General features: G+C 39.3%; 1 protein-coding gene across 6 annotated transcripts in view; it reads right to left on the bottom strand.

Annotated features, from left to right (window-relative positions):
- Positions 1–17126, bottom strand: part of mtcl1 (microtubule crosslinking factor 1) — a 64799-nt gene that overhangs the window by 19819 nt on the left and 27854 nt on the right. For 5 of the 6 annotated variants that reach the window (XM_028472478.1, XM_028472481.1, XM_028472483.1 and 2 more), the window contains exons 4-8: positions 11444–11503; positions 9444–10835; positions 4292–4438; positions 2017–2112; positions 341–556 (exon numbers count right to left, since the gene is read on the bottom strand). In XM_028472478.1, the coding sequence (XP_028328279.1) occupies positions 341–556; positions 2017–2112; positions 4292–4438; positions 9444–10835; positions 11444–11503 (1911 nt within the window). The remainder of the gene's footprint in view (positions 1–340; positions 557–2016; positions 2113–4291; positions 4439–9443; positions 10836–11443; positions 11504–17126) is intronic. The other variant, XM_028472480.1, reaches the window with a different exon arrangement.

Here is a 17126-nt window from a genome sequence, read left to right as displayed (position 1 = left end):
TGAAACTGCAGGGTCATCCTAAGTCTCTGTCTGACTGAGAGAAGCTTTTCTAACTTCATATTAGAAGTGTCTCATCATAGCGAGACGCAGATAATACTGAGTGATATTCAATGACAAAACTTTTACAAAAACTTACAGACTTAGATAACATAGATCTGCTTTGTGCAGCTTTGATGCATCAGACTGAAGGAGACTCAATTTAAAGTATGTAAAAGAAATTCAATCATCAATCTGGATTCCTTGCCTTCCTGCGAGAAATATACTGTAGTTATTTATATTCTTAACCCAGATTTGATTCAACAGAGTTCCAAAGTGTTTACACAGGATCTGAATGACTCACCTCTGGGTGCATAGTCTCGTCTGCAGCCTCATCTCTGCGGCCGAGCCTCCAATGCTTTAGAATCCACCTGAGCTTCATGTAGGAGATGACGGTGTTTCTTCTGAAGAGTCGGACTTCCTGTTGCAGCGCGGCTCTCTCCTGAGGCCAGGTCAAATCTAGACTCTGAAGACCCTGCAGTTCCAGACCGTGGTGCTTTGTTTCAGGCTGTGAATCCTCCTGCAGCAGGAAAATACCTACACTTAGTCTGTGAGCAAACAATGGATTCCACTCACAAAAGTGATGGTTAACAATATTTGAGCGCATGCAGCCATTTGCATGAAGACTAAAGCCGAATAAAGCCCACTGACCAAATATGACAAGTTATCAGTGGTTCCACACAACTCTCTTCTATAATTAGTGCATTCTCCAAAGATAGCAGGGCAAATTAATTAAAATTATAGGGTTGCAAAATTCTGGGATCTATTAGACTTTCAATGGGAGTTATTGGGAATTTTACAGGAAATTTACAAAAATAAATCTGGATGGCCCTTTAATTTCCAAATAAGTGGTCAGGCAGATGATGCAACAAACACTGCCCTGTGTGTGCTTGAAGAGCAGGTATTGGTATCAGTTTTTGCCGCTGAGATTTTTGATTATAAAGGTACAGAGTTGAAAAGACACTATGATGTATAAGATCATATTACTATCTGTAAGTCTTAAAAAACACATATATATATATATGTATACAAAACATATATTTGTAAAGTTCTACTTAGTAATAAATCTGTCAAAGAGTTATCTTTTTTAATTGTAGTACTTTTGCATGGATGCTAACATTTATGTTTGGATATGATAGTTGTTTTGTTTTTTTTATTCTTCCCAAATTCAAAATATTAACAATAAACAATTCCCATGAAAAGTCTCCCAAAATTCAAAAAGCTAAAGCTGCAACCCATTTTTCTCATAGATCAAATAATCAAACTATTTACTCAAAAACAAAAAAGAAACATAAAAAGGTTGAAATGGCCACTCAAACATTTGTTTTGGGCTTTGCTGTAAACGCTCTCTTTCGCGCATTGCATTGTGGGATGTGGAGTCCCATAAACGAATGCAGAAAATAGTTTTTACTTCTTTCTTACAGTGCTTCACTTTTCTTCTCGTTTGTTCACAGTATTCCCAGTGATATTAGAATTAGGTTATAACTCTTCTATGCATCTGTTTATGGAACTCCACATCCCACAATGCAATGTGCTAAAATGTCAACAGTGATTACGGTGTCGTTGAAAACAAACTTTTGAGCAGCAATTTCAACCTTTTACATCGTTTTTCAAGCAAATGGTCTTTGATTTATTATTTAATGAGGCCTATACTATAGATCTGATAAAAAATGTGTCCAGTAACTCTAAGTTGAAGGTTTTCCTTGCCGCCATGATGAATTCATGTTGGGTGTGGGATACATATGTATGTGTATATACGTATATATGCATATGTGTGTATCCATAAAATGAAGAGTCCGTCCTTAAGACTGCTCTACTGTAAAGTGCCTTGAGATACCATTGGTTATGATTTGGCGCTATACAAATAAAGATTGATTGATTGATTGATTGAAGTTCCTGTTAAAATGTACCCGCTTGCAATCCTAAGTGTGATGCAGTCTGGAATTCACAGTCTGTGGCTTCCTCAGTCTAATGCAGTACCTGGGGCAGTGAAGTGACAGTATCCCTCTCCTCCACTCTCATCCTTAGTTCGTGATCAAGGCGAAACTGGAGGTCGGAGGCCGGTGTGTCCCGGAGCTGAACCCACAATAGGACACAGCACATGCATGTTGACATGTTATCACGTTATCACTGATAGTCCAACGTGTCTTTGTGAGATGAACTGTTCCATCAGACTGTAGTTCAGATTCAAATCTGGGAATCAATGCATTCCCTCAAATAACAACCAAGTCTGGGGACATTTGCGTCCGATGCAGAGGTATGAATTAGCATCTTCTACTGTAAGTTACCACATGTTTATATCAGGTTGAGAAAAAAAAAATGTAAGGAGTGATACAGCAAAAATGTGTATGAAGTGTGAGTCCTTTAGTGCAGGTGAGAAAATGCTCAGAGGATAATGAGATGTTCATGTTTATGACTTTGAATTTAATGAATGCTTTTATTTATTAATGATTAGACATTTCCAGCATTCCCTCTGAACAATAACCACCAATACAGACACTGTGGATAATTTGGAAAGGGCAGCAGATTATAATCTGATATCTTTCCTCTGACCTTCAACTGGGACTTTGTGCACTGACCCAGCATCTCCTCCATCTCTGGCAGTCCAATGTCAAATTCAAATCACACCGGCCTACACGCGCAGTGCTAATCCTGTCAGATCCAAGCTGCTTTCCCGTTCATTCATTCCACCTCACAGATTACACTGCAGCAGCAGAAACAAATCTGCAGCAATGCTCCATAACCGTAACTGTAATAGTTATGTGTCACATTGTTGATGCCAGTACTCAGGATTACGTAACAGTGGCCAATATTCTCTATTAACGCAAGCATTAGGCAGTAATTTTGAATCTCTGTCGTCCATAACACAGTCGGTTTATTAGAGTCGATAAAGATTTGAAGTCCTCTGAGACCAGAGGAGCTGGAAGTCTCTCTACACTTCCCTCCTCAGCCTTATATTAGATGGTGTCCACAGTGGCTGGTGAACACTAACACTGCTCTCTAACATAGATGAGCACATTTTAGCTGCTGGAATTGATCAAATAACTAATTTACTATTAAAATAAAACATATTCGGTATGGTAAATCAGAAGAGATGAAAATAAAGTGAACTTCAATATGAAAGAGAGTGAATGAGGTGAAATCGTGTTCATCTGAAAGTGTCACCGGACATGTTGAACTGAGTGGCAAGAATATATGAATGTTCTCCTTTAAACTTGAGCCGAATTTACCGCTGTGTGGAGAAACTGCTTTTGGTAAATAAAAAAAAAAAAAAACTCCAACAGTTTCCAAAAAGTTGTAAATAGTAAAAAAATAGTAAAAAAAATGAAATAACTAAACACCAAAACGTTCAAGATAATTGTCTGCAACGTCATCAATTTGATCAGCAGGGAAAGCTGAAAATGACCATTTTTAATTCCATTCTTTTGTTATAGATCACATGTATTAAACTCAAGGCCTGGTTCCTTTAGAACCTTCAATGTGGCTCACAGTAGAAAGTAAAAAAAGAGATGAATCATAGAGTAAATTACAAATTTAACTTTATTTAGCCAATTCATTGAAACCCTACAATATTTGCAGGGCTCTCAGTTTTCCTATGCATGAGTCAGATGATGGCAGTCATTTTTTATCTTAAATTGTTGAAAGACCTTTGCCAATTTCCTCAAATTATTCCACAAAATGTACTCAAATTCAATAAAAAAAAATGGTCACAAAATGAGGAATATTTAAAGTAAATATCCTGCAGGGACAGATATCTGTCATTTATTGCTTGAACATCATTGATGCCTTACATACTTTAGATCTAATTTAAAAGTGGAAGTGCAAACTCAGGCACAATAATGTTGTAATGACTCTTATTCCAACCTAAAATCTGAGATTAAACTGCTCCGTGTTTGGCCCCTGAACTAAAATGAGTTTAACACCCCTGTTATAGATCCTGGCGTGTTAGCCTAATGGGAGTCTACACATTTTATTTCATTTTCTGCAGATTAGTGTGGGTTAGGTACAAGTTATTATGGGAAATTGATCAGTCAGTTGGACTGATGAATTCCTTTTTATAATTTTGTTCTGATGCTATAAGCTGAAGGCCCCAGTGCCAGTTTTGGATTAAGTTTCATTCATTGTGCACAGCTGTGCCTCAGAGCGGCTCAGCCTGAAAAGCACTGAAGTAAAATCTGTTGGTGAACAAGGAATTGAATACAAAACAGTTTCCTGGTTAAAAAATGTGTTTAGATTGTACGGAGGAGGCACTGACCTCTGCTCTTAAAGCCAGGGGCCTGTGGTGCCTAGTGACTCCTGAGGGTCCCCTGCTCTGGGACTGGCCCCCACCCTGGCTCTGGCTCGGGGGATCCACACCTCGCTCCTGTCCTAGACGCCACTCCAGCTCATTCCTCTGACCGGACTGTGAGTGCGGTGGGTGAGTGGGAGGGAGGGAGGGGAATGGTGGTAAGGAAGCAGGTGGGATGGGTTAGGAAGGTGGGATACAAGGGTACAGGTGGTGGTGTTGGTGGTGTGGGGGGGCAGGTGAGCATGGACAAAAACAGACACAAACACGGTGAGCAACAAGGGAGGAGAGTAGATGTGAGGACTATAAATAAAACAAAAAATGTATGTCGTTTACAAGCCGAAGGCAGGAAATCAACTAACAGACTACATGGGAGTGGAATGGAACAGACTAGACTAGACAATAAAAAAAAGCGCAAACAGAAAGACCAACTTAAAGATGACGGCATATGAGAAAGACGAGAAGAGAACGAGAATGAGGATGAATAAAACCATGGGCTGAAACATCTGACGGGAACACAAAGAGGAGCAAAGTGAGGGAATCGAGGGGGAAAAAAGAATGCAAAAACACTTGTTATGAAGCGCATGCAATGAGGGATACATGAGTCCAAACCAACGCTGAGAGATATCAATAATAAAGCCATAGAGCCAGAGCTAGCACACCAAAAGGTTGTCAACACATGCCCCTGCACAGCCGTGTGAGTCGGAGAAGCAGTAAATAAAAGGAGAGTTGCAGTTTTAGCCTGTAGGACGCACATTGTCACAGTATTTTAAACATGGAAACAGGTTTAACAGAGCTCTCATGTAGCAACATGCTAGTTAGCCCCCTTTTCTGCGAGTATAGCGTCACAAGAGCGCATCAAACAAGGTAAACTGGAGCGAAAAATGGACAGCTATTTTTATCTCCTATTCATTGTGATTACATCAATAGGATTTTGATATATAGGAAACTCTATAAATGATAATTACGAGATCTAAAATAAAATGTTAAATGGTGTCTAATCCTGGACGGTTGGTGTACTGCAAGTTTAAAAAGTGTCAAACCTTCACACCCGATTCCATACAAAGCTGTGAAGCGTGTAGGCTACCTTCACACTGCAGGCTAAATTAGCACAAATACAAGTTTTTTGGCACCCATGGGAACATTCTTAGATTTTTACAACAGTCTTTTTTTAAATTTCACCCAAATCCTGTTTAAAGCTGATATCCGGCGTTTCTGAGAGGAAATGTCCCACCCTCAACAGCTCCACTTCCTCCCCCTGCCTCTGCAATCTACAAGAAGCCATGCCTCTACTTTTATGCACGCGCATCGCGGAACATAACAAGGTCTCAATGGGTCGCATTGATGTACAGTAGGTGTATGGGCCAGGTAAGAGCCAAAATCATATTTACCTGTTTGCTGTTGTGACGCGGGGCCTTGTTATTGTGCATAGTTCTGCATTCACTTTGATTGACAGTCTCAAAAACAGGAAGTCGAAGACTAATGGCTGGGCGCACTCGGCGATCGTTTCCATTGGTATAGGGGTCTATAGGACGAAGGAGGGACTTATATACATCAATATATATGAATGACCACCAGCAGTAGACCATAGTAAAAGACTAGTTAGCTATTTTTTCACATTTCAAAAGAATCATACATAAACATAGATTTCTCAGAAACTCCAGATATCAGCTTTAAGGGTATACCCATCATAACAAGTCACATCCCAGGATACATTTGGAATTTAGTACAAATACTTGCAGTAAGAAAGTAGCCTTTAACCAGCAGAACTGCAGGCCTCCAGGTGTGAGTTCAGATATCCCCACTAGAGAAAATGAATATCTATGAAATACTCTTTTATATTTGAGTTTTGTGATTACTGAGCTTGGATCACAATTCCTACTTCTCAGTAAGTGTGACTCTGCTTTGTATTTTTGTTGCTGCAAATAAACCACCCAGCTCCTCCCAGACGAACCAGGGAAGCTGAAACAATTGGACAGGATGGATATGTGGGCACCTTCAGTCAGTCACCTTCAGCTGAGAAGTGTCTGAGAGCTGTTTGTTTTATACCAAATAACAGCGTGGATGATCCAAAGACATCGTGGACGTCTATCTGATCATGCAGCACAGCTATAATGAGCTGCTTTGGAAGAGGAAACAGTGTGTTGAAATGTAGCTAAGCTGCTAAACAAGGACAGAAAGCCAAGTGTCAGCCATTGAGCTTGGTCCACACGCAGCTCAAACAGCACCATGCAACTCTGTAGAAGACACTTCTCCACATTGTTATTGTTTCTCAGCATGAGTTATTCTAGCCATTGCACACATTTTTATGGTTTGTTTCCCTGGTAACAACATGGAGTAACCATTATGAGTGTGTGTGTGTGTGTGTGTGTGTGTGTTGAACAAACATAGCGGCTACACCAGTTATGTGTCATGATGAGTCATACAAATGGCAGCATGGTGTAGCAGAGCTATAAAAAGGGGAAAGTACGAAATAAACACCATCATGCAGCCTTTCACAGCGTCAGAGTCGAGTCACATTAAATACACTGGCATAACTTCTTGAGTACTTGTTCCATTCATCACAAGCACCCTCTTAAGCCCAGCACCCTTGCTTGGCCCTGGCTGGCAGGAGGCAGGGCAGCTGCAGACGGTGACGGTGCGAGGAGGAGGCAGGCAGGGCTGCTGGCTATGAGGATGCTCATGGAGATGCAGATGTGAAGGCGGTGGCAGCAGGAAGCGATGTTGGTGGTGTGGGGGTGGGGGGAGGGGGGAGGGGGGGAGGGGAGGTATTGCCAGTGTGGTAGAGCTGGGTGGTTCATGGTGGATATCGAATGTTTTTCTACTCTCAGTCTGCTTCTAGATAGATATGACCTTTAAATGATTTTGGCACTGCAACCATTACTTTGAAATGGCCTTGACAACATAAAGAACTTCTGTTCACCCATGTAGCAACAGCAATACACTAAAGTTTAAGGCTTGAAAAAGCTTTAAGCTAAATAGGAGTTTATGGGTCATTCCATGTCATTTCACAAATGGCCCACGCACTTTGGTCTAAAAAAAAGTCAGAAATGTTTACCAGTTGTTTTGTGATTATTCAAAAGTTCAACATTCAATCAATAATCAAACTAATGATTATAAGACACAGAAGTAAGCTACAATGACCTCATGTAAATAATTTTAAATATGGGCAAGTGGTGAAATAGTCCCAAAGTTGGGGTGCAAAAAACACAAAGTTGCATAAAGTAAATTGTTTTATATCCCAAGAAAGTTTCATCTTTACAATATAAATTAAAACAGAGATTAGATTTATTTTCTTACATTCCCACATGTAGTTAGGGGCCAATGTCAGCCAAGAACCAATGCATATCTGTGACTAATCATTAGTGATTTGAACGGTCTATATACATAGCTCAAAGCTGATCAAATTACAGGGAGCTGAGGCATATGCAAAGTTGTTTACTGAAGGCCCAAACATGTTGGACCCTGAAACCCCGAAAACTTTTTCAATTTTGAGGGGGTGACATGTCCACCAAACACAATGTATAGCAGGTCTTTTTGGTCTATTCTGAGAGAATAGGTGGAGCTGTATTAATATACCATATTTCCTATTTCAGTTTCCTATGTGGTGTAAATTGTGAGATATTTGAAGGTGAAAATGGAAGGAAAATAAGGACCCACGTAAATCGACACATACCCACCTCACTAAATAGGCTTTATCTCAAAAAGTATTCATCCGATCAAACTAAAAATGGACAGTGTGCCAATTGAATTATTAAGGAACAATTGGTAATAATTTCTGAATTTGTTCAAAAAATTGTTAAAAATGACGTTTTTTAGACCAAAATGCGTAGTATGTCCTGAATATTTGTTGAAATGACATGGAATGACCCATAGTAAAAATCTCCCAATCTCATCCTTGTGATACTAATCTTAAAGTGAGACTAATTGACAACCAATGCTGTTTTCTATTTCAATCTTTGTTTTAGAAACTTTTAGTAAAATCTCTAATGGACGTATAACTTCAGTTTGGCTGAAACAGTTAGTAGCAGTTTTGTTTTGACAATGGCTGACTTTAGATGAACACCTCACTGATTTAAATATATCTGAACAAACGATAAGCATTACTAAGCCCACTCCAAGTGTCTCATGGTATTTCATATTTAGACAGTTGTAAACATAGAGCGACTAAGCAAGTGACGATCTAAGTTTATTTCCAGATGAACTTGGCATGTATTTACACCGTGGCAAGAGTACCGCCTAAAATCCAACCTTAACTTTTTTCCTAGTTAAATAATTGGAAAATAAAAGAAATATGCCAAAGTGTAGTATTAGCATTAGGAGTGTATTAACAGTGGATTTGACTACGACTAACCATGTGCCAAACCTCATGTAGAGTACCGAGACTAGTTATAAAAGTGGACCCACCTTCCTAACCCCTCCACACAGTTGTCTTTAGACTATAACGTGCTCTACATCTTTAAAAATGTTTTTCCCCCCATTGATCGTTGAAAACTCATAATGCAAATCAGGCCTAAAGGGCAGATTAATGGACCACGGTGACAGTAATTCTGTCAAAGACCTTCAAAGTATTATTTTTTTCTTTTTAAATCCCTTGCAGTAACTAATAAGTTAAATTATTACCACCAATGATGCCAAAATCAACCCAGGAAAATTCATGGTTCGTAAATATAGCTCTGAAAAAATTGGAAACCGTCCTTAAAGTCATATTTGATCAGAGGAACCCGTGGAAAGGCATTGCTGCTTGAGATCAACAGTGCAGTCACTTCCTTAATTTAAAGCTCGATATTTAGCTAATGCTGCTGACTACAGTCTCATTTAGTTGATTTTGGTCTTAAATAGATTACAAACGACAGCACCCTAAGGGGCATTAAATCCACGCCTAAATTAATTAAACCACTGGGTTTGAAGCATCATTTTAAAATACATTTGCATCGTCATGCCATCAGTTTAATCTATTGACTGTTCTTGAGAGTAACTGATTAGTATCCACTTGTCTACACAGTTAATAAACTCATCATCGCCTTAAAGAAATGCTTTGGAAAATTGGTTCAAATCTTTTGATAATCACATTAAAAGATAAAATCTTCAAAATCTAAAAAGGAGACAAGTTGTCACTTACCTGGAGGTCCGTCATCAGGTCTCTTCCGAATGTGCTGATTGGAGAGTCGCGGGACATGGAAGTGACCGTTGACAGGAAGCTGCTGGACTCTGTGAGGTTTGGCATGGGTGAGAGGTCATCAGTCCTGTCTCGGAGCCCGTCTCCTATGTGTTCTAGTTTCTCAACAAAGATGTGTAGCTCGGTACGGAAAGCCTTTATCCGCGTGTTGATTGTTTCCAGAACTTGAGAGTCTGGTTGGGCTCCAGACGAGATTCCACCTTCGAGGTTCTCTTCAGTCGTCATCACCAGCCTGCCCTCGAAGACCAGACTGTCCGTGTCTGTGATCAGACGATCCACGGTCCTTCCTAGTCTTTCGGCCTCTCGTTTCACATTGGAGAATGACTCCCGTTCTTCTCTCCTGCGATTAATTAGTTCAGTAGCCGTAAGTTCGCTCCCATCGGTTGGTTTATTGCTGCCGAACCCTGAGGTGGTGGCCGTCCTCTCGAACAGGTCTTCGGAGTCGCTCTCCCCGCCAATGGGGCCCTCCCGTTTGGGTTGGAGGAGAAGAAGCTGTCCTGCCTCCTCATCCTCAGCCGCTTCTCGTCGACCAGCTTCACTCTCTGCATCGCTGTCTCGAGGGCTGCCCGTGTGCAAGCCGAGGTGTGCGGCCAAGTCGTAGCGCTGCACATTGGACACGAGGACCCGGTTCTCATATTGCAGCTTCATCACCTTCCCACTCAGTTCATTGATCTGCATCCTGGCTGATTTGAGCTCCTCCATCATCATCCCGCCACAGGAACCATTACTACCCCCACCATTACCAGCTTTATACATCCCACTCTCAACACCGTCGTCTCCAACGAGCCCAGAGCTGCTGCTGCTCGGCCCAAATTTAAAGCGATTGAGCTCAGTTGTCAGCTGCCTGTTGTGGTCCTCAATCTCTGAGATCGAGCGGCGCAACAATTCAGCCTCTTCCTCTACAAACTGAAGATGGCGGCGCAGCTCGTTGGCCGACTCCAACGGATCGCCACCGAAAGGTGACGATGGCATGCTGGAAAAAGGTTCCCGCCCAAAGCAGTCTCTTTCATACTGACAGCGGATATCCTCGTTTTCAGCCCGAAGACTCCGGTTCTCTACCTCCAGCTCCACGATCTTCCGACCTAATATGTTTGCTTCCTCCTCGACCAGTTTAAGGCGTAATCGCAGCTCCGCCTCCCGAGTCGTGTGAGGACCACCACCTGAGCACTCGGCCAGAGGAAGAGGGCAGTCTACGTCCCCATAAACCGACTTATACTTCTGCAGCTCCTGCTCCAGTTCGTCCTTCTCCCGGCCAAGCTTCGCCATCTTTTTCCTCATCAGGCCAGATTCTTCTTTGGAAAACTGGAGCTGACACCTGAGGTCTGCACTGTCCTCCTACGAACAATACCAATATCATTAATGGATTTGGACTTGTTGGGTTTTTTCTTAAGAATTTTATATATTGATAAGTGCTATGAGGTGCCTATTGTAATTTACGCTATATAAATAAAGTTGAATTGAATTAAGACTTCCATAGGGTCAGTAAAAGTTAGTTACACTACCTTTAAAGACTCAGGTCAGAAACAAAAGATGAGTTTTAACACACAAAAACAAAATAAGAATGTTGTGTTTTATTAGCCTGTAAACATGAAAAAAAACATGAGGGGAAAAATGTCCATGTGTTGATTCAAACTTATTTTTCATTAATTTATACATGAAGCAGAAATGAGCGACATCTCCATACTTCTAGTAGTAGGCGGTAGTCAATTCCTATTTAACTTTTCACAAGCAGGTGTTTTTGTATTTTTTAAATTACTGTAAAAATAATCACAACAAAAATGTTTAATTTGTTTTCTTTGTACCACACAGGTTGAGAATATGCAGAGATTAGGGAAATTGAACTTTTTTCAACACGTATATAGTTTAACCTTACTTGTTTTCTATGCCATCCACTTCACACTACTCCATTAGAGTGGTTTAAATGAAATGTAATCTTTTCTGACCTGACTTGATGATTTCTTCTCCTTAAATGCTTCTCTGCTTCCTCGCCGCCTCAGTGCAGTCTGTGAAAGAGCAAAAATAAAGCAAAACATTTGAGGACAAAAATCAAAAGGACCAACATGGTATCTTTCATATCACAGCCAGAAAAGCATGAATCCAGACATGGGCAACTGGCGGCCCAGGGGCCTAATGTGGCCCTTGCTCTTATTTTGATCGGCCCCCAAAATGAATGTACAAAATGACTTAAGAAACATTACAAAAAATAGACACGAGACAACATAAATACACTAAATGTTGTTGGGTTTTTTCATTCTTATTATGACTTTAATATTTTGATAAGCGCATTGAGATGATTTTGTTCTAATTTGCGCTATACAAATAAAGTTGAATTGAAAATGACTACAAATACACACGAAACGGCAAACAAAACAAAATTATAAAGATTACAAAACAACAACAAAATCATCGAATACGAAAATACACCAAATGACTCCAAAATCACAAAATAACAACAAAAATACACAAATTGCCTCGTAACACACAAAAAAACAAAACAAAATGAGAGGAAAATATGAAAAATGACTTAAAAACACACAAATTGACTCAAATCACACAACAATAAAAATTGCAAAATGGGAGAACAAAAGAGATAAATACACAAAATGAGCAAAAATACTTGAAATGACAACACAAACTCATTGCTCTTCCTTGTATTAATGCTCAGATTGGTCATTGTTCTAAATGCTGACTTGAATGTTGACAAAGTGGCCCTCGGATCAGGCAATCACATTTTTGTGGCCCCGCTGTGATAAAGATTGCTACCTGTGTGTGTGTGTGTGCGCGTGTGTGTGTGACATAACATTACAATCGCCAGGTCATGGATCATTCCGGTAAGGAAGCATTGAATTCACATTGAAGATCTTATGATATAATCAGATTAGATTCAAACATGTCCTGATTGTAAGGAACCAGATTTAAAAGTTAACATCTGGATGCCATGACAGTCTTACTTTAATATAGACCCATAGACAGGACTTTTTAAACCACTGGGATGCAGATGATGAGACTTTATCTCAATGGTGCATCCTGGATCGTTGATCCCATTCACTGCTCAGTGTGACAGACGTCTTATCCCGGCTCAGATTCATTGACACATGGCACATCTGGCCTGTGGCTAATTCTGCAGTCGGCATAGCACGCAAACAGGGAGACTTAGCCACATCAACTGAAGCAAATTCATTCTGTTTTATGATCACGACAGAGATACATCAATGAAAGCTGGATCGGGCAGGGAGGAGACAGACGAAGGCTGTATCAGTCACAAGACAAACAGCTTTTTAACTGGTTATTTTGTTCACGATGCTCAGCTAGGCTGCAGCGTCATTCTTATCTAAGAATTAATATAATATTGATTTTTGAAAGTCACAAAGCTTAGTCTTTACTGAACAACAGAATGTTGTAACTTCTTAAAGCAAACAGTAATGTGCAGTTAAAGGTTGGAGAGGAGTTTAAATATCACTCCAAGTAAGTGCATGTCTGAATACTTCTCCAACTCAATCTACATAGCTACAGTATATTGATTGTTTTTTTTTAGTCTACTTTAAAATAAAATGGCATTAGCACAATCTAATTTGAATGCTTTATATAAATGATTAGTTAGAAATTGTCTCTTTTTTAACGATGTTTCCGCTTAAAAAAAAAAAAAATAATAATAATTTTTGCTGCATTGCTTCAATCGCAGAAATAAACAATTCTACAAACTGTCACATTAGACCAATTCATTATGTTTAACTGATATGGGTTAAAGGTGTAAAACTGACAGAAAAGCCTCTTCGCATTAACATGTAAAAACAGAAAACCTATTCAGTTTTAATATGTTTAATGTTTTTTATGTCACATTGAATGAGATGCTCCAGAACATTTTTTTTAAATATATATATATATAATTTTTTTTTAAATTGCCTCATTGACCTCAGTTTTATTGTGCTTCAATCCTTCTTTTCTAAAGTTAATCAGCCACGAATGAACTGTGAGAGCATTCACATTTTCAAAGTGTGCAGGTATTGGTGCTTACCACAAAGGCCAGCCACATTATCTGATACACATGTTTGTGCTTCGTTTATGCTCCGTGCTTTGTTTGTGCTTCGTTTCTGCTTCAGGGTTCGTTTGGGCTTCGTGCTTCGTCCATGCTTTGCACTTTGTTCGTGCGTCGTTCAAATTCATTTGTGCTTCGTTTGTACTTCGTGCTTTGTTTGTACTTTTGGGTTCGTTTGCTTTCTTTGTGGATGAAAGGTAGGTATTTCCAAAGGTCAGCGCTGATGTTTTTCTGAGTTCTACTGACTTTAGCGTACATTGAACAGGGATCCCTGGTTATGGCAGTCTGGGGTTCTGAGGAGCTTTGTACAAGATGCTGTTTAATCCTCTGTCTCCCCAGAGAGATTAGCTCTGTCACCACAGCAGAGAATTTAATCACAACTGGTGTTGGAGATATACCAGCATAGTCCTAAACGTGAGGCTAGACAGCAGCAAAGGTGGAGGCACATTTATGATTAATGGTTTGAATAAATCATTTACGATGGAAGTGATTAATTATTTTTTCCACTGTAAATAAAGCAAAGAAAATGCACACAAAAAAAAAATGTGTTTATTTCTGTTTTAGAGGGTCACTATGTTCTAGTCTAGCAAAAGCAATGACCAATAAAGTAAGAGGAAGATGGCAGACAGAAGAAAAATGTACCTGAACACAAAATATAATGAAGTTCAATTCAAACTTCAGTAGAGAATTGTTTTAATGAACAATGAGAAAGCCAACAAACTAACTAAACTACATTAGTTGCATTCAATCATGTATGCAGAGAGGAAAGAAAGAAAATGATTGTTGTGTAACCACCACTTTAAACAGCATGTGGTGTTTCTGAGCCATTTACTAAGTAAGGAATCTCTTACTAAAGAAAGCCAATGATGAAGTCTAAAGCCCACTCCTGCTCCGGGCAAAACAGGTTCATCCTCACACTTTCCGTTCGTCTGGTTGTGCATGATTCACACTGTCCTACTGCTCTATTTAGGGACTCTACAGAGGAAGAAGGGTGTGGGCATAACCAGAAATAAGGAAAAAGTTAGAGTGCTGTTGGAGTAGCTCACAAATGTTTCTCAATAACCACTTTATTACATTCCTGTGAGGCCACACGGGGCAAAATCTGTTCAATCGTTTCACGATACATTTTCTAAAGTGGAGTTTAAATGCACTGACAATCTACAAGACATTACTCTTATGACATCCAACTTGAAAATTCAAAAAAGAAAGTTTTACTTCAACTGGCAAAAGTGGATGAAATATACAGTACATGGGGAAAAAAACAAACAAAAACTCAAATTAAAGATAGTATTTTGAAAATAGGGAAAATTAGAACGATCTCATAATTCAACTTGAGGCTTATTAAAGATTAGAGCTGGGTATCACCAGGTACCTCGCGATATTTTATATATTTATTTATGCCCACGATAACGATATTATCACAATACATCGATTCTTCATTAATCGATATATTACTGGAAATTTCATCCACGATACATTACGGTATCTGTGTCACTAAAGAAATTCTGAATTTATCGACTGCACTGAATCCATTTCACAGGAATTACAAAACATTGTCAATCAATTTCACATGAATGACAGGTAAGTAAAACAAAGTGTATACTGCACAGTGGCTCTTCTTAACGCACGCATAACACATACATTTATGTAGTCAAAATGATCAGTTATGTTACAAATTTTTTTGCATTATTACCTCCGTAAAGCGCAGAAGCGCAGAGTGGTAAGTAGGGATGTAACGATTAATCGTAAGGCAGTTAAAAATCGATTCATAGGTATCACGGTTGATATCGATTTTCTGACAATTGAATCGCAGTACTTTTTTAACCAGTAGAGGGCGCTATCCGGAAGTGTTGGCGGTGGGCGGAGTCTGCTAATACTTTCTTTCTGGCTGCCTTCTACTCTTAAACATGTTAATAAATGATTCATTACCCCTTTAGCACCGAAAGAATATCTGTAATATTACTTGAATATCTGTAAAAGTCACGTTTTTCTATTAGCTCTGTCTGCTAGCATAGCTTCTCTTCTTCACTGCAAGATATCTGCATGCCAACCGACCACTGGGTTACCAGCTCCCTCTGCTGGTCCAAACAAATATGACGTAAATCAGTGCAATGACGGTTTTTTTTTTTTTTTGAAGTCCAGTTGTTAAGGCACAAAATACATTTTCAGTTGCACTTTTAAAAGAAAAAGAACTATTATGCAGTTTTGCATTGTTTATTATAGAACCAGAATTTAAATTAAAAGGCTTCATTTTCATTGTATTATTCCTTTATTTACTTAATTCAAGATTTATTTTTAGCTAAATTGCATTGTTTTGAATAGTTTATCAAGGAATTCTTTTGACAATGAAAAATAAAAGTAAAATAATACAGTATTTTCTTATTTTTTCCCCAAAAAAAAAATTTGTCTACAGTCCCATTTTGTAAATGAAAAAAATCGTGAGAGAATCGTATCATGAACCCAGTATCGTGAATCGAATCGTATCGGGAGTTGAGTGAATCGTTACATCCCTAGCGGTAAGGTTATATTTTACCCTCCGTTTATCCGTCTGTCAGTCAGTTAGCAAGATAACTTGAAAAGTTATAAATGGATTTGGATGAAATTTTCAGGAAACTTGATAAATGGGACAAGGTGATTGCATTTTGGTGATATTCTGGCTACCAAAACAAAATATATAGATATAATTATATATATATATCTCATTACTTTTCCCATCCACACTGTGGAACTTCTTGTTGATAGGTAACACTGATGATGTCTTCAACAGTGATGCTGTTCTATTAGAACACAGAAGATGGCCAGGTTTGTAAATATATTGAAGTTGTTTGTTTTACTTTTGAAATAAAAAAAGAACAAAAATATAAATGACCTGCTACTATTTGACAATTAATAATATAATTGTTATTTCAAATGCTAAAGATATGTTATGATTATCAATGAATCTAATATTGTATATAAAATCAATGTAGGACTACAACATAGGGTGGAAATGGGCTGCTTGGCGGAGATGTGCGCTCTCCGGGTGCTTTTTCTTGTTGTGTATGTTACACACGTTGTGATTGCCACAAATCTCGAGACGGTCTATATATTTAAAGAATCTCAAACTCCGCCTATGCTCTCAGGATGGAAGAACCATTTCACCCAGTATGAAAAAAGTGTTTCTAAACACAATTTTGAACTCCACCTTCAGGCGCCGGATGACATCAAGCATCAACATTAGCCCTGAAAAAATCCCAATGTGAGAAGCCAAAAAACATTTTTGGGAGGAGGATGAATTGGAATGGGAACACGGAGAGCGGTTTCATCTCAGCAGCATCTGTACTCAACACTGTGGCCTATTTAGGATTTTGCTTGAAGACTCCAACACGGTAAGGAGTGCGGCGCCCGCTTGTGGTAATGGGATTTAACAAAGGAGAATGGTGTGACCACTAGAAAGGGGGCGGGATGAGGGAAAAAGTGAAAGAGGAGGTGGAGCAAAGCGGAGAGACGAAGGAGCCGTGATTGCTGGTGGATGCAGATAAATCCCTTCTCAGCCCTGACAGAGGAAGCTAAGTCTCCCAACACAACAGAATAAATGTGGCTCACCCAGC

This window comes from Gouania willdenowi, chromosome 17 (genome assembly GCF_900634775.1).
Source record: "Gouania willdenowi chromosome 17, fGouWil2.1, whole genome shotgun sequence".
Lineage (NCBI taxonomy): Eukaryota > Metazoa > Chordata > Actinopteri > Blenniiformes > Gobiesocidae > Gouania > Gouania willdenowi.
Note: the sequence above shows the minus strand (reverse complement) of the source record. Positions and strands in the feature narration are given on the sequence as shown.